This window comes from Kryptolebias marmoratus, linkage group LG8 (assembly GCF_001649575.2).
Source record: "Kryptolebias marmoratus isolate JLee-2015 linkage group LG8, ASM164957v2, whole genome shotgun sequence".
NCBI classification, from domain to species: Eukaryota; Metazoa; Chordata; class Actinopteri; order Cyprinodontiformes; family Rivulidae; genus Kryptolebias; species Kryptolebias marmoratus.
This window is the reverse complement of record NC_051437.1, coordinates 17,343,095-17,360,760: the sequence shown is the minus strand read 5'-3', so window position 1 is coordinate 17,360,760 and position 17,666 is coordinate 17,343,095. Positions and strand designations below refer to the sequence as shown.

The following is a 17,666-nucleotide window of genomic DNA, read 5'->3' as shown; positions in this document are numbered from 1 at the left end:
ATACCCTCCCACACCCGAGGAATCTCCCTCCCTCCTCCTCCTCCTCCCTCACTCCACATCAACCCCAAAGTAGAGCGCTTTGTTTTGATCAGCACACACACACACACACACACACACACACATCCATCAACGCTGTCAGGCACAAACTTTGACAAGAGACATTTACGTTGTCGCCCGCCTGGCTACGCCGGCGCGGTAATGTTTTTTTGCCCTGTGTCTGTTAGCAAAATATCTCATGAACCAGCGGGTGGATTTTAGTGAAACTCTCAGGGAGTAATCCTTAGATGAGCCTCTAACAGCTGATTCGCTTTTGGAGTCAATTCCACTCAAGATGGCCGCCACAGCTAAGCGACCTGTGCAAACACAAACACGGCCATTACTCCGACAGTTTTGCAGATATTGAGATGAGATTTGGTGTGGTGGTAGCTGAGACTGATCCCCAACACACGCTCTAAGGGCTGTTTGATTGAGAGAGATCTGCTTTTTAAACTTTGACCGTAACCCCTGGAGTCAACTCTGCCTGATTGTTATCAAAATATCTCATAAACTGCTGAATGGGTTTTTATGAAATTTTCAGAAAACAGTCATTGGGAGTTCATCTACAACTGACTGAATTGTGGAGCAAACCCAGTTTAAGATGGCCACCACAGCTAACTCACCTTATAAAACACAAAAATGGCTATAACTCAGCAAATGTTGCAGATTTTCCACTAGAATTTGCTGTGATTGTAGCTGAGAGTAGTCCCCAACTTACACTTTGAGTGCTACACGTAGCTCAAGATCTTTATCGAAAACTTGTGTTTTAAGCGTTGGCTTTACCCTTGTTTGTCTGTTAGCAAAATATCTCATGAACCAGAGGGCCATTTTTAGCAAAACCCTCGGAGAGTTACCATTAGATGAACTTCTACAACTAATTCAAATTTGGAGTTTCACAAATTCAAGATAGCCGCCACAGCTAACTGATTTTACCCAACACAAAAAAAATGACTATAACTCACTCTAAGTGACAGATAATGAGGTAAAGTCTATGTGGTAGTAGCTGAGAGTGAGTCACAACACATATTCCGAGCATCTCCTGGGATGTGGCCATGGCGGCCATCTTGATTTACAAATCTGTCAGGAGCATTTGGGTGTGTCCTGTTTTTAGAAGTGGGCTGTTGAAGCTAAGAAATCCCACATGTTGTCCCCCCCACCACCTACCCTTCGGTGACTCAGCTGCTGTTATCACCAATCGGGGAAGATTAGTCAGACATGTGACCCGGACATCAAGGGCAGAAGGAGGAGAAAATGATAGAAATAGTAGTTTAGTGTCACCTGTTTTCGGGACGACTGAACGATTCACTTTCAGGTGAGGGTGAAGCCGTTTAGGTCTGACACACCAGATTTATATTTGGGTCAGTCTGAACCGAATGAGGTGAGTAAAATAAAGAAAATTAAAAAAGGTCAACTTACATCACCCACATTCAGCTGTGGCCTCAGCTATAGGCTGGCTCTGCGGCACTCTTGTTTATGTTTTTATTCTGGAAATGAGTCATTCTAGTGTAGAATGATATATACTTTGGCTTTGGCTTGGATTGCACAATCCATATCATTTACACAACAAAAAAAGGCTAACAAAAGGTCAAGGTTAAAATGTAATAATTGAAAGTACAGATAGGTGTGTTGGAAAGTAAAGAAACTAATAAAATGAGTAACTAAAGACTTAACCTAATTATATAAAACAGGATCGATATTGATGTCAAACTACCTGTTTTATTTCCTTTAATTGACTTATTTTACATTTTCACGTGTGTGTTTTGTCCTACGCATCAAAGAGCTGAAATTAAAGTTGGGCTTTTTATTTTATTTTTTTTCAAAGTTTGCAGTTTTAAATGGTGTGGTACACTCATTTCCTGAAGGTTTTTTTTGTAGTTGTGAAGTTGCTACGTCAACAGTGCACGACTCTTCTCCAAAACTGATCAGAGTGACATCAGCCTTCCTCTTTCCTCCTGTTTTGGAAGCGAACGAGCAGTCATTCTGATACTTAAGGCTCAGATCGGAGCCCTGAAAAGCCAAACGCAGGCCTGCCCAGCCGAACCGTCTCGGTCCCACCACATGGCTCCCGGGGGGGCCGTGGTTCAGCTGGACATCTCAGGACTTCTTCCTCTGAGACGGAGGCAGATAGGAACTGCTCAAAGGAAAGACAGCATCGGCCTGTCCCGTTTGTTTATCGTGGAACGTGGCAATTTGTTCCTTGAGTGCCAATTTTCTGCCTCTCGTTTAGCATAGCCACACCCCGACGTTGACTTCTGGATGTCTAGGAGCCCGAGTGGGACTTCGAGACACTGACGTTTTGCCTGTTTCTTCAGTGCTGGACGCTTTCGTGGACGCTCTGAAGTTTCCACGCGCAGCAGAGTAAAGCTCTCATGTGAGGAGACGGCGGGAACGAGCCTCTCTGCTCGTTGGCTCCTTCAAATCTCCGAATTACGATAATTACACAGTCCACCGTACCGCATTGTAAACACTGTTACTGCAGCTCAGGTCACGTGCTCCACACGCAGGTTCTGGTGTTGACAAGTCCGATGAAAGTGAGTTTCAGAAGCTCCACGGGCCAAGTACATTTCCCACAAAGAAAAGTCTGGAAATAGTTTGTTCTTTTTCTTTTTCTTTTCTTTTTTTTTTCTTTCTTTTAAACCAACACACTGTACATCCTGCCCAGAGCCCAGCAGCCTGTAGCTGTTTGAGTGCAACACAAAGACGGTCCCTGTTATTATGTTCAGCCGAGCAGAGCAGCAGATGATTTCTGAGCACGAAGCCGTAGACTCAACATTTCACTTGTGTTTGTGAGTGGGCAAAGTTTTCAGCCTCCAACTCCACCCCGTTCTACCCCATAATAGCTGCAGATTTCCTTTACTTTGCTGGGAAAGAACAACGCGCTTGCATGTGTCAGTCCTTATCAGACAATAGTGAGCGCTCTCCCTCTCTCTCTCTGCTCTTTTTGCTTCTTGTTGGGAGATAAAGATACATCAGAAGCCTCTGGTATCGTGGTTGGAGCTCATTAGAAAGACTGTGGATCTGGGTGCTCCCTTTAAAAGAAACATTTGAGAAACAGTCTTCTTTCTAAACTGAGCAGATTTCTTGCAAGCAAAGACACGACCCGCTCATAAATAGTGGCTTTTTTAATGTTTCCTGCTCCATAATGACACAATGATGAAAATTTATGTGTCTGCCTCTGCTCTGGAGGGACGGCCCCCATTTCTGTCTCTCAGATGCAGCACACAGACGTCCCAGTGGACCTGACAGCAGCCCATAATGATGTCATGGGTGCAGCGGCCTCCGCCAGCGCAGTAATACCCCTGCTCTAATGGCTTTAACAGGGCCCGCTCAACGGTGGACGGTGGAAGGCATGTGGAGGAGGGGCGAGACCCCTGAGTTAGCATATCTGACTACTTCATGTGGTCTGCTTTTTGGCCATGTGTTAAATCCATCGACTGGCTTGTCCCACAGCATCCTTAGGTTCAGCCTCAGCTCCGTCCTTTGCGGATGGAAACAGCGGGATGGAATTTTCTGCCCTTATTTTACAGGGGAAATTGTTCCGTAGGCATTTGCCTCTGCGGCCGGTTTGCTTTACAGTAAGAACTGTGTTCCTGCTGATGCGTAGCTTCACATTATTAAAGGGATTGTTCAGATCTTTTAATGAGGGGTTTTATGGAAAGGCTGCAGACAGTTGATAGCTTACCTCTTTGAATGACCCCAGTTTGGAGAAACCTTTATGTTCTCCAAAAACCTTTGACCGGGTTGACGAGCTAATGACTAGTTCAAGTGGTGCCCAGGCTAGGGACAGGCGTTTTAAGTAAAAATGCACTTTAAATTGATCAATAAATATTAATTTCCCTTTGAAAAGTCAACCCTGCAGTGCTAATTAACATAGCACAAGTGTCAGCACAATAAACTGTTCAGAAAGCAATGAAAGCCTCTTAATGAGCTCTAATCTCAGCTGCTGCTTTCTGATTGAATCAGGACCGCTGCCTGTTTAATGTTTTGCCTAAAGGTGAGGAACTTGTGGATTAATGTTTACTCGCCTCGAGTCCTGCAGCTGAAAAACCCTCTACTGAAACAGAGGATTCAGGCACAGAGACATGTGCTGCTTCTAATTCTGCTAGCCGGGTTGTCTTTATAATCCTTCATTTTCACTGATCTAACGGATCAGCGTGGAGAGGGATGTACGTATCCTGGCAGTAAAGCTGAGCTCATACGCTACCGTAGTTTCCACTTTAAAATCCTTTCAAAATAAACTGCAATGGCAGAAAGACGCTGTGTAGGCTTTGAATATTCAGAAACTCCTATTGTAACACAACCGAGCAGCACGTTGGAAACAGCAGAAAGGAAAAGCTCCCTTTTAACGGGAAACGAACCAGGATCAGGGTGGGAGGCCATCTGCTTCGACCAGCTGAGGGTTTGAGAGAACAGGAAAAAGACAAAGACAGACACAGAAGGACTGGTCCAGGTGGAGCTTCTGCTGGAAGGGAAACAAAGGAAAACACTGGTTAATGGTGGCAATAATTACATGGAGAGTAGAGAGAGACAAGACAGCAGAGTGAGGAAACGCAGTCAGTGTGTCCTCCAGCAGTCTGTGCCTAACTAAGGGATAGCTCTGGAAAACCCAAGCCAACCCTAACTATAGGGTTTATCAGAAAGGAAAGTCTTAATCCTGGTCTTAAAAGTAGACGGGGTGACAGCCTCACAGACAGAAACGGGAATTTAGTTCCACAGGAGAGGAGCCTGATAACTGACAACTCTATTACGATTAGAAGCTCTAGGAACCAGAAGTAAACCTGCAGTCTGAGAACCAACACATTGATTCACAACCTTTTCCCGGAACCCCACTTCAAAACATCTGAACTCTCTTTACGGTTCAGATAAATATCTACCTGGAGCGCACTGAACGGAGATGCTTCTGTGTTGGTCAGTGTGTCAGGATTCCAGTGTGTTCTGATTGTTATTATTTTATTTCAGATGTAAGTTCAGCGTTTCCTGCCTTCCATTTCCCCACTGCCCCCCCTTACTGTGCGCCTGCCTGCCCGCCCTGCACAATAACTCTTTCCATATGATGCGTTTTCTCCTGAAAACGACGTGAGATGAGTGAGTGGCATTTCAAAGCCCGTCTGGCGGAGCGCCGATCCACGGCTGGATTCCTGCGGGCTACTTGCTCTCAGCCGAGGCCACTCAAACGAAGGAAAATTCTCTCTGAGCTGGCGTTCCCCCCACTGTCCCTGGCTGTAATGACTTTACCAACAGCGCACAGATATTCAATCGGGGCTGCAAACAGGAGCGGCACGGCACACTTTTCACCGCTTGATCGACTAGAAACCCTGAATGGTTCATCTCTCGCCTTCTTAACTCTGGCATTGAGTCGTGCAGCTGGGTGATGCTGCAGCTTTCCGTTAGACTTTTGATCGTTCAGCAAGGGGGTCTCACGATTAAACAACTGCAAATGTTGAGAAAACTATAAAGCTATGTCAGCAGAATCAGACTTGCTGACAGTGTGACTCCAGTGCTCTGTCTGACATCACTGCTCCATCGTGGCTGGAGTCGAAGGAAAGCTGAAATAAATGTCTCACTAAATGCTTCCCAAGTGAAACTAATGCAGTCAAGCTGTGCAGTGTTTTAAAAGCATAAATCCTTTTTATTTGTTTAAAATGGTGGTTGCAGCTTTTTTTTTTTGCCAGATATGGCTTTCTAACAGTAGAAAGCGCTTGTTGCGTAGCTTAAATTGGTTGTTTTAATCAGGCAGCAGTGTGTCCCAGGCAGAGGGGGATTGTGGGAGCTGAGTGAACACAATAAACTCAATTTCAGAGCAGCCGTGCAGGCAGACTGGGGTTATCAGAGGGCTCCTTCTGGCCTCGGGCCACCATTTCCCAGTCTGACATGGTTGTAGTGAGCTGCAGTGCTTTGGTACTTTTTGTTTTTTGGTGTAATTTTGAGGGAGGAAAAAAAAAGGAAGCAAAGGTCAAGTTAAAGTCAAAACTCTTAAAACTTAAAGTTCTAGCATTTGTTGAAGGAATGCATATTGCCTTTCAAGCCAGAGGTTTAATTTAAAATCATTATATGAGAAGGGATGGAGTTAGAGCTGTTTTGGGGATGTGTTGGGGATGACTCTTAATAGCTACAGCACCAAATTGTAGCTCAATATCTGTAAAACTGTCCAAGTTATGGCCATTTTAATGTTGGTTAGCTGTGGTGGCCATCTTGAGCTGAGGTGACTCCATGAGGTAATCAGTTGTAGATGTACAGCTTTCTGAGAGTTTCCTTAAAATCTGTTCAGTGGTTCATGAGCGATTTCGACAGACAAGTGAACACAAACTCAAACACGAGCAGAACCATTACCAAACAAACCCGTCCACACAGGCAGGTATGAGATTTCAGCGCTGATTTTCTCAGAGCTGGTAATTTGACAGATGTGGAACAAACAGCCGGCGTAAATCACTTAGCAATACTTGAAAACAGAAGGCAAAGCGCGTCTCTGCGAAAACGAAACCATGTTTAGCGTTTTTAACCTAATCTCTTTTGCATTGGAAAAGCATGAAAAAAAAAAAAAAAAATACCGCCAAGCTGTGGTTAGACGGAGCCAGGCCAGCTGTTTACATCTGTTTCCTGTGTTTACACCAGCTGTTGTGCGCGGCTTCACACTTGAACATGTCTCTCCGTCAAGTTTGGCAGGATCGAACTATAAGACTCAAGACTTTATTCGAATCCATTCATCGTTTCCTGAGCGAAGCTGTGTTCTCGCCACTGAAATGTGTGCAGATCTTCACTTCTTTAAATAGCATGTGTTTGCCATTTGTATGTGAGTGTCTTTTTTTTTTGGGCGTGTGTGTGCAGCTGAGTGTGTCAGTGGGGGTTTGCATGTGGCAGTAATGCAGCTGCACCGAGGCTGTACGTATGTTGGAGAAGTGGTTTCCTCTTCGGTACAAAGGGGACTCTGTCAGTCAGTGTTGTTTTAGAAAGGAGGCCTCATCCCCCCCGATGCCTTTTGTGCAGCCACACTTTTTTTGGTGGGGGGGGAGTCAGAAGAATTGCTCTAAGCCGATTTAAATGTCCAGTTGACCAGAGCTGGATGCCACCTCGGATGTCCAGTTCATTAATACTTGACAGCACCATTCGCCCTCTGATGTCTCTATATTTCTGCTTCTAGTGTTTTAAGAACGAAACATTGGCTGAATGAAGTCATGCCAAGGAAGAAAGGGGAAGCTATTTTTAAGACTTATGACTAATGATGTCATATGTAAATTCTTGTGAGTTCTGACTTATTTTTGGTTTTTGTTCCTCATTTGTTCACACCGAGGTGACAAATCGTCACAACGTTCCGGTTTCTCCATCAACTTGCCTTGTGGTCTGTTTTCCCTTCCATTTTGGCAGACCTTCGCGTTGAAAGAGAGTTGAAAGGCCTGGCCAGCCAGTGTGAGTTATTGAGGCATTCATGTACCTGCATTCCCAACATTCCCTGTGCGTATCGCCTGTTGGCCGGGGAGGAGGGGGCTTCTTGGGGCCTGCTTGGATGCACAGAGGAGTCGAAGCAGGAAACCCGCCTCACAAGGACGAACATATATCTCAGATTGAACGCCAAGTTTTATTTTTTCTCTTTTTTAAACACACACGTACTTCGTTGTATTTAAACTCCATGCTTTGCAAAAAGAGCTAAATTGGACAGCGTGGTTATCAGATGGACTACCGGCCTGGTTCTTAAACTCTCCTGATAGGTAAACAAGTGTTCATTTGAAGTTTGATGCTTGTGAAACATCTGGCTTCAAGAGGGCCTTGAACCCCTCATCACTCCCCCCCCCTTTATCTTACGCTGCTGCTGTTGGTTACCCTTCAAAAGAAGCCTGTGATGATAATTGTTTTGCGCTCTGGCCGACTTATCGCCGCTGTCGATCAGCAGCCGCATCAGCGGTTAAACAAACGAAGGAGCAAATGGGCTCTGGGAGGTGGTTCTTGATTTATGAACTGGAAGCGGCGTTTCACCGCCTTCCTGTTGTTTTGTGGAGCGTCCATTTGGTTGTGTTGAAAAGACGAGATTGGAAGTTATTTATCTTGGCGGTGTGGCTCAGAGGTCACAGACAGAAGGCAAGAAGTTCACAGGGAGGAGATAGGAAGCTTCGGAGAGCATTCGGGGCTGAAGAGGTTTAAAGAAGCATAAAAAAAAAAAAATCTCACGCCGCAGCTGTAAACTTGTGATTTAATGGGGTTTTAGCAGCCCATAATTTTAGATGTAACACAGCTTAGGGAAAGTTTGAACCGTTAGAATGTCTTTGACCATTTGTTTGTCCTTAAATACTGTAAACCCGAGCAGAATTTATACTTTTATTGTGGATAATAGTTTAATTTTCTCAAACATCCAATGTAAATATGCTATATAGGGCTCTACAAATTATAATAAATAATAAAAAAGCTTTTTTTTTTTAAAGGAAAATTCAGTATCTGACCATGTTTTCCCCCATGAAGCTAAAGTTCGCCTCATAAACAACCATGCATTTTGCTTTGTAAAGAAGTATCCCAAAGAGGGAAACTGATCCCAGGTTTTTACTTTATTGCTCGTGAGAAAAACACTCTCCGTTTCTGCTGTTTTCAATCTGTTGTTGGGAGAAACGGCAGTGTGCGCTTTGTTCGCCTCTTCTCCGTCTAGCATCTTTGTGCGGGCTTTGTTGTGCTCTCCAGATTTGGGTTACCTCACCAAAGAGCGATAGGACGATCAGATGTCTGCTCAGAGAAAGGGGGGCAGTGTTTTCTCACACTCTGCTCTGTCACTTTTCAGCTTGGCGAGACTTTACCTGGCAGTTGGATTAGCACCTGAAATTACAACCAAACTAAATACACCGTGTGGCATGCGTGAAATCACACAACCTTTCACAGAACAACCCCTGTTCTGCTGAGAAGTTGAGCAAAATGTAAACTAAAAATCACAGTTAAACGATTTGCAAGTCTCTTATTCTCATATTTAATTCACAAAGAACATAGTAAACAAGAAGAACAGGTCAGTAAGAGGGCTGGGAATCAAAAGAGCATTTTGGAAAAGGCTGAATCTCTCAGAAGTAAAAATGGGCAGATGTTCCTCTGTGAAAAATTGGGGAGACTTTGAAAATCCCATCATCTGCAGTACATAATATTATCAAACGATTTTGAGAATTTAGAGAAATCTCTGAGCTCAAGTTAGTGTTGGATGCCAATATGTCAATATTTAGGAAACCACTGATGCCACACCCCCCATATTAAAAAGAAGAGGGACCATCTGACCTGTTATCAGTGCACAGGTCAAAACCCTGCCTCTCTGATGGTATGGGGGTGCATTAGTGCCTCTGGCATGGGTAGCTTAAACCTCTGGAAAGGCACCATCAATCCAAAGTATAAACAGGTTTTAGAACAGCATATACTGCAAATATTTATGTTTTTCAGGAAAGGCCTTGCATATCTCAGCAAGACGACGCTAAACCTCATACAGCATCTATTACAACAACATTAGAAGAGTCCGGGTGCTGAACTGGCCTGCCTGCAGTCCAGACCTCTTGTCAACTGAAAACGTTTGACACACCATGAAATGAAAAATCCAGCAAAGACGACCGTTGGACTGTTGAGCAGCTAGAATCCTACATCAGATAGGAATGGGACAACGTTCCCTGTAAAACCTGCAGCAGCTGCTCTCCTCAGGTCCTAGATGTTTACAGACTGTTGTGAAAAGAAGAGGAGGTGCTTCACAGTAGGAAACATTTCCATAAAATTCAAAATTACCATATTTTTTCCTAAACATTGTACAATTTATGAGTTTAAACATTTAATATGTTCCATTTTGAATAAAATATGGGTTTAAGAAATTTGCAAATCGTCGCATTTTGTTTTTGATTGACATTTTCCGCACTGTACCAGCTTTGTTTGGAGCAAACATGAAGCTGCTCAAAACAGCTTCTGATTTCCTGAAGTGTTACGGAAGTCCCCACAGCTCGGTGACGGCAACATCCTGTGTCCTCTCATTGTGTTTCAGTGCCACGGAAACGGAGGAATCCAAACACCAGCGCTGACAGCAGCATCCATTCTTGTAAACTTGGTGTGATGTGACTCTGATTCACGCTTACATTGATGCCGGCCGTCTGCTCTGACGAGCTCCACCTCATGTACTCATAAGTTCCTATACGTCACTGAGTCAGTCGTCCACAATAAATCAAATAAAAGGCCAAAATTTGGTTCTATATTTACCTCTTCTTTTTTTTTACCTCTCAGGGTTTGTTGAAGTTATTGTTTCCGCTAGTCTTGAATTGTTTCCAGTCTTTTTCTGATTTATTGGGATTGCATGCATCATTTTCCTGTTAACCCATGCATGCTTAATAGTCCTTAAAAAATGATTCAAAATCCCTGTATTTGCTGTTTTCTTTGTCTCCCTTTGGTGTTTCTTTCTAAAATGAATCACAGTTCTGTCTTTTTCCCACCCTCTTCTGACAGAAGTAAAGATCAGATGCTATGATCTTACTCATATTTGCCATTTCATTACTTACTTTTTGCTGCTATTCTATTAAACTGTGTTGCTTTTATGCTTATATCAATACTTTGTAAACAACAACACACCAACACTCTTACTGTTTTTTGCATCAAGAAAAAAGAAAAGATAAATAATTCTTGGTACAACAAAGTGAAAGTTGCCAGGTTTGTTTTTATATTTCCAATAGATTAGCATGCCATAAGTGGATTAATTCAAAGCTTACAGTTATCACTGAATCCCTGCACTTGTTGTTGCGATCTGTTAACTTTTTGAGTTTGACGAGACGACAACATTTAGGCATCTTTCTTTATTAAACTGTGCAGCGGAGCCTGTGAAGCCCATACTGTAGATTTCCCAACGTATGCATGTATATGTTATAAACAAATGCAGAACGCCACTTAAGTCCTGTCTTTTGTGTGGCTCTCGGTGCATTTGATCTGGATTATGTTCGCTGAAAGTTGATTTGAGCCACAGGTTCCTCCTTTCTGGACCCCGCCCGTGATGAGCAGACTGACTTTAGTTCTGTCTGGGCCTCCACGTCTGGACTGGCTCAGTCCAGCACCGCGAGCTCTCGAGCCACCCACTCCTTTCCCAGCTGCCTGATAACTGAGTCTAGCCTGTGTGTACCCTGTCAAAGTAGATAAAACACACACACACATCGTGCATTTCCAACCCATCGTTGTAAGGATCACACCTTTTAGTGTTCACTTTGTGCTGAATGAGGGCAAAGCACGACGCCTTTTATGTTTTGTTGTGGACACAACTTTTCCCATTTTGGGTCGATTTACAGTAGTTGTAAGTAAAACACCTTTTCAGCAGAGAGTATTCCTGAAGTCACGCAGGAAACTTTTTGTCACTCTTCTCCATTTGTATCTTTTGGGGCTTCTAGCGCCAGTTGTCGGTTATAAAACTCACCTCGAGGCTGATCGTAAGTCAGTTTGGATTAGGCGGCTGTCCTGCAGACTTGCAGATGAAGTTTCCTTGTAGAAACGAATGTCTGAAGCGGCCGTGGGCTCAGATATGGGGGTCTGTACGTGACCTATAGAGCTCCTCTGAGTTCTTGATGTCGCCCCTCGCCTCTTTAAACAGTAACACGACCCCCTGAGCCACATTAAACTGCTCACCTTTTGTTAATGGCTCAAATGTTTCTGTTTTAAAATGTGCATGCCCTCACCTGGATGGCTTGTGCTATATTTTGGCTTTGCAGCATCATATTTTGATTTAAATATTAAAGTTTATTAGAGCTTATGACTCTCATTCTTCCGGATAAAAGTTAAGTGAAGCTCTAATTGATTTTTTAATGCATTCACCGAGCAGATTAAGCATCAACTCTTTGGATTTTCTTATTCGAACCTCAGGTTTTTTCACAATATTTAAACAAAAACAGTGTTATTAAATCATGAAAATTCAGGAAAACTAAACTTTTGTTTCAGCTTCGTCTTGGTTCACATTATTCCTGTAAAGAGCCTTTCAAAGTTTTCTGATTTAAGTTTTGGGCGTATTCATAAAAAACTAATAAATTAGATGCCAATTATACCAAGCAGGCACCTCTAATAAACCTCAGAGGTTTGCTTTTGACATAAAACACCAAAATGAAACATTTAAAAAAAGTCTGGATAACTTCTCCAGAGTCTTTTCTGGCCTTAACAGCTGCTTCCTTTTGTTTTTCTGATCAGTCATGCATACTCAAGTAGAACTGCGGGGCAAACAGGCAAAGAGCAAGGTCTCCTTTTGTAGTAATTCGATTCTGATTTTCTAGGAAACATGCAGGCCAGATGCACCCAGAGATACTCATCCATTGAGTTAAGACAAAGGAACAAAAGGCGTAGAAAGTTCCTTCCTGTTGCTGCGCCGGACTTTATGATTTCAGATGCGAACCTGCTCATTAGAGGTCGAAAAGAGCCAACGTCTTTCAGTGATGATCGGTAAACAAAGCACAAAGAAGTGGTTATGAGCCATCTGTCGGAGCCTGAGGTGATGTAAACAAACAGATGAAGCTGCAACATGTTTTGTCTGAATGACGGACGAACAGGAGGCAGAGAGGTGGTTTCCTCTCTGACGAGGTTTGGGGAATTCGAGCCAAGTAACCCAATTGAGCTAATTTCATTTCACTTTCTCCCACACCGATGCTATCTTTTTTACTTCCTGTGTTTATAAGAAGCCAAAAGAGGGCAGTTTTTGTGGGAGAGCGAGCAGCAGCACTTCAAAGTTTGGGATCCATTAGGCCATTTTAGGAGGAAAATACGGCAGAAATGCCAAAAATGTTTGTGCTTGTTGTGTCGCCAGGCTGCCCACATCCTCTCCTCCTGCACAGGCTTTCTGGTCTGACCTGAGACTGGCTTTACAAAGGATCCAGTGTTGAGCTTTGTACTGCTCCGATGCTGTGCCATACCCATCCTTTGACATTTGAGCTGTATTTTTGTTCTCTTATGGGTAGCTGCTTACAATAGCAGGTGGGTAATGTCATTTTATACCCCTGTGTGGAGCAAAGTACAGTAGACTAGATGAACTGGTTCTAATTTAAAACCTCCCAGATGATCACCGTTTGAGTCAAGACAAGCGTGGTTTCCAAACAAAATAAAACCACTTAACAGGAAGAATGAAAGCCACAAGAGAGTAAAGCTCTAATATACTTTAAATTTTAGCTAAGCAACATTAAATTAAAGGCCTGGCGTACCTTAAGGGAATGCATATCACCTGTTGCCTTTCATGCCAGGGATTTAGACTAAGATTGTCAAATATAGAAATAACAAAATTACAGCCAATATTAGTTAATCCTTCAAACTAAGACTATGTGTGATATTGCAATGTCTTCCAACATCTGGTAGAACTTGGAGCACAAGTTGTGAATGACTCTCAGCTACTATCACATGAAATTTCAGTTCAGTATCTGTAAAACTGACTGAGTAAGAGCCGATTTTGTGTTGGCTGAGGGCGATTCGTTGTGGCGGCAATCTTGAATTGGATTGACTCCAAAAGCGAATCAGTTGTAGATGTGCATCCAATGATTACTTTTGGAGTTCCATTAAAATTTGTCCACTGGTTCAAGAGATATGTTGCTAACAGACAGGCACACACACACACAGAGGCAAAAACATCATCACCCATTGTTTTGCTTTTGGCGAGGAGCGGTAAGTGTTTGCGGTTTTATTATTTAGATTTATCAACTGATGCTTTGTTACACATATGCAGCAGCTACTGGTTAAAAATAAAAATAAAAACTCTTAGACAGTTTATCAAAGCAGAGATAAAAACGGGAAACGCTGCTCTTCAGATCTGAGTAAAACCTTCCCAAAGTCAGAGAAGTTGGTAAAAATGTCTCCCCGGAGAGGAAAGAGTGGCTCACAGGTCAGACGAGGGAGAAAATTTACTACCATAAACTACTACTATAAACAGGACACATTCCTCCAGTAATTCTGAACATCTGGTATGCATGCTGCTTCACCCCCCACCACCTTCTTTTTTTTTTTCTTTCTGTGTGAGGTTTTAAGTCTTGTCAAAATATTCCATCCTCAACATCTTGGCACTGCTTCCCACCCTCTTATGGCATTCTCAGACGTGAATTATTTCATTCGTCTCACAGCTTTTATGTGCGTTCCTCACCGACCTATCAGCTCAGCTTTAAGTCCTCACGTGAGAACGACTCAACTAGGTAATTTTGATGCTCCTGTGCAGCGTTTTACCTCTACCGGTGACTGAGCGGTTTGTCATGGGGACGGGTGTGTTGTTTTCCCAGCCAAGGAAAGTTGAACAAGCAGCGCTGTGGACATCACGTGTGGCTCGGAGCGGGTTAAAAGGGCAGAGAGTGTTGCATTGTGGACAGCAGGCTGAGTTATAGCGGCAGGTTAAAAAAGTCGATCTTGTGGCTGCTCTTGTCATGGCGAGACTTCCCTAGGAAACAAAAAAAATAATAATTCCACTTGTGTCTACAAAGAAAAATGCTGAGGCGATCACTTTCAGGGCTAGTTTCTTTTACTTTTAGTTTTCCTCGTTTTGAAAATTCCCCCCAGTTTACAAGCGTTCTGCTCAATGAGTCACAAGCTTCTGTCATGCAGTTTTTCACTTGTCATGAGGACATGAACCGTCTCAACGAACGCTGTGGTCGCCGTACACAAATTGGAGCATTTAGGGTTTAATTTGAGCCCAGTAAACAGTCCGCCTGCGGACATCTCGAATGGTGTTGAAGTGTTTTTTTATGGCTGGTTTGGATGACAGTTCTGGCAGCAGACCGCCGCTCCGATAGCAGCATGTTGTGGTTACAAACAAAGCGCAGCCCGAGTGAGAATCAAGCTGGAGGAGATCCGGATCATCTCCTTCAACAGGATGCTGAAAGTCAACACAGGAAGTTAGGTCACGGTGTTAAGTCCCTAAAATTTTGCTCTTCCTGCTGCCGCTGGCGCCAGAGGCCTCTGAAGCACTGGCTCAGTCACAGCGACTATAAATAGACAAACGGAGATGAAAATAAAATAAACTGTCTTTCTGTGAACTGATGCTAATGTTTGATATTTTCAGAACTCGATGAACCTTCCCCCGGACAAAGCCCGGCTCCTCAGGCAGTATGACAACGAGAAGAAATGGGACCTGATCTGTGACCAGGTGAACTTAGAAACGACCAAACACACACACACACACACCTGCTGTCATAGCTCTATCTGCGCTGACACACTCCCTGCATCAAACTCATGTCACTGTTTTCTCTGTTGTGTGTCTCCAGGAGAGGTTTCAGGTGAAGAATCCACCTCACACCTACATCCAGAAGCTCAGAGGATACTTAGACCCCGGAGTCACACGAAAGGTGGGACGAAAGGTTGTCTTAAAAGAAACCCTACTAATTTTTGCACATTGAGTGAAATCAGATAAGTCAGTGATTCTCAAGCTTTTCGTGCTGCGTCCCCTCTCTGGAGGGAGAAGACCTTTTAGATTTTCAGACACGCAAACATCTCTTTTTTTTTAAAATCTCAAACAGCAAGATCTCTCCCATCTTTGTCTGCTTTGATATAAAGCAGCTTTTTTTTTTCCAATCTCTGAGTCCACACTGACATGTCCGTCTAACCGCCATGGTTTGTGCAGCACAAAAATAAGCCTGAGTTGCAACAACATCTAAATATTAGTTCCGCCTACAACTGTTTTAGGGCCAAATAAAAAACTGGAGCAGTCACATGCCCCCCCTCTGACATGGCACTGAACCCCACCCCCACCCCCCCAGGGGCCACGCACCATAGTTTGAGAACCACTGAAAAACCTGAAATAAAAATATCTGATCCTTGTCTGAACTGTTCAGGTTTACTTTGGTTCAGTCACTGGTGAAGTTCTTTTTTCTTCAGGGATAAGTAAGAATTTCTGAAGTGGGGTCTTGCAGAAAGGTTGTCAACAATTAATATCTCACCTGTTGATAGATACCTTTTTAATTGACCTCCATTTGGAGAAAAAATTGTTTACTTCTGACCAGATTAACAAGCTAACAGCTAAACTAAAGTGGATCTGAACCATCTAAAAAAACTCCTTTCTCAGACGTTTCATGGTGGTTTGAGTGAATTCTACTTTACAGCACCATTAATTTACATTTTACACAATTATTCCAGCAAAAAAATCTTATGATATTTGTGCTGGAGGTGCCTCAGGGTACACAATAAGTGCTACAGCTAGCTGCTAGCTTACCTATAATGATAGGAAATAACTGTGTAATGTGTAAAAAACAGTGATGTAAAAGTTTCTAAATTATTTGCACAAACCACTATGAATGTTTTGGGGATTGGAGCTGTTTTAAGATGGCAAGAGTCCACTTTATTCTTGAGCCGTTAGCTCGTCAGTTCGGTCAGAATTAAACTCTTTTTCTCCAGCAAAAAGTTAATACCAACAGGTGAGATAATAACTGCTTATCACCCTTCTACAGAACCCCGTTCCAAAACATCTGAAGGGGACCCACAGAAATTAATCTCTGCTTTCTTTCTTTCCTACAGAAGTTTCGCAGGCGTGTGCAGGAATCCACAAAAGTCCTGAGGGAGCTGGAGATATCTCTGAGGACTAACCACATTGGGTAATCAACTCTTATCTTCAGATAAAGTGCACAGCTGTAATTACTGGCGCACAAAGATCGGGGAAACCGCTTTATTGTTTTTTTTTTTGTGAAGAATATTCTTTTGTGAGCTTGGGCGCCCCCTCCCTCCCTCTCTTCCCCCGCATCCCACCATATTGTTCTAGCTTGCCAAACCCTGCGGCTCTACCTTGCAGAGCTGGTCCTCATAATGCCCAGATGGCATCCATTGTGTGTGTCCTTGTCCACTCCCCCGTAGTGCTGAGCAGGAAGCTTTGTTGTGTGTATGCCAGAGGGACAGGAAGCCTGGCTGACCAGTGGAGTGCTGGACAACGAAAACAAGCAGAAAAAAAAAACAACCCACAAGGACACTTTTTGGGTATAGTAGAGGAACAATATAAGAAAAATGACTGGGTGTTAAAACGTGATGCAGTGACAACTTCAAATTAAAGAAAAAAGGCAAAAAAACAAACAAAAACCAAAACAAAACACAATCAGGTTTTAATCACCAGAAAGATGAAAATAAAAAAAATAAAAAAATGAAAAGGAGACCTTAATTCAGAAGACTTTTGTGGGTTGGATTGAGTGTAACAGATGTTGATTTATTCTGTGTGTGTGTGTGTGTGTGTGTGTGTGTGTGTGTGTGTGTGTGTGTGTGTTTTCCTAACATTGCCAAGACAATCTGAAAAAACAACTGGTTGGAAAGAAGCAGACGGAGCTAAAAGGGGCTCACAGACGAGGAGGGATCGAGAGGCTGGGGCAGGAAACGGATCATCAACCTACCTCTCTGCCCCCGTTCTCTTCTCCCTCCTCGCTCTGTTCTTGTTGTTGCTTTGTTCCCTTCTCTCTCTCCCCCTCTTTCCCTCTGCTGCTTCGTTTAGGGGCTTGATTGGTTTCCTGCCTGGCTTATCCATTGGCTGACTCGCAGCCCCTAATCATAACCAGCGCTCACGGACTATTTTAGGAACCTTTTACCCCGATCCTGCCCCTCGGAGTTTCCTGAAGAAGAGGGGAGGAATTGAACGGGTTCTGCGGGGGAAGGCAGACCTAATACTGTTCAGTGTCAGGGCTCCGACCTGAACCCAGCTCTCCCAGACTTATGCCCCTTACATTCTTCCTTCAGTC

General features: G+C 43.4%; 1 protein-coding gene across 8 annotated transcripts in view; it reads left to right on the top strand.

The window, feature by feature from the left end:
• fmnl3 (formin-like 3) overlaps positions 1-17,666 on the top strand; it is a 35,871-nt gene that overhangs the window by 951 nt on the left and 17,254 nt on the right. For all 8 annotated transcript variants that reach the window (XR_005233500.1, XM_017415140.3, XM_025005704.2 and 5 more), the window contains exons 2-4: positions 15,020-15,103; positions 15,222-15,302; positions 16,468-16,544. Coding sequence is in view for 7 of the 8 variants with exons in the window: in XM_017415140.3 (XP_017270629.1) it covers positions 15,020-15,103; positions 15,222-15,302; positions 16,468-16,544 (242 nt within the window). In the remaining variant the exon portion in view is untranslated. The remainder of the gene's footprint in view (positions 1-15,019; positions 15,104-15,221; positions 15,303-16,467; positions 16,545-17,666) is intronic.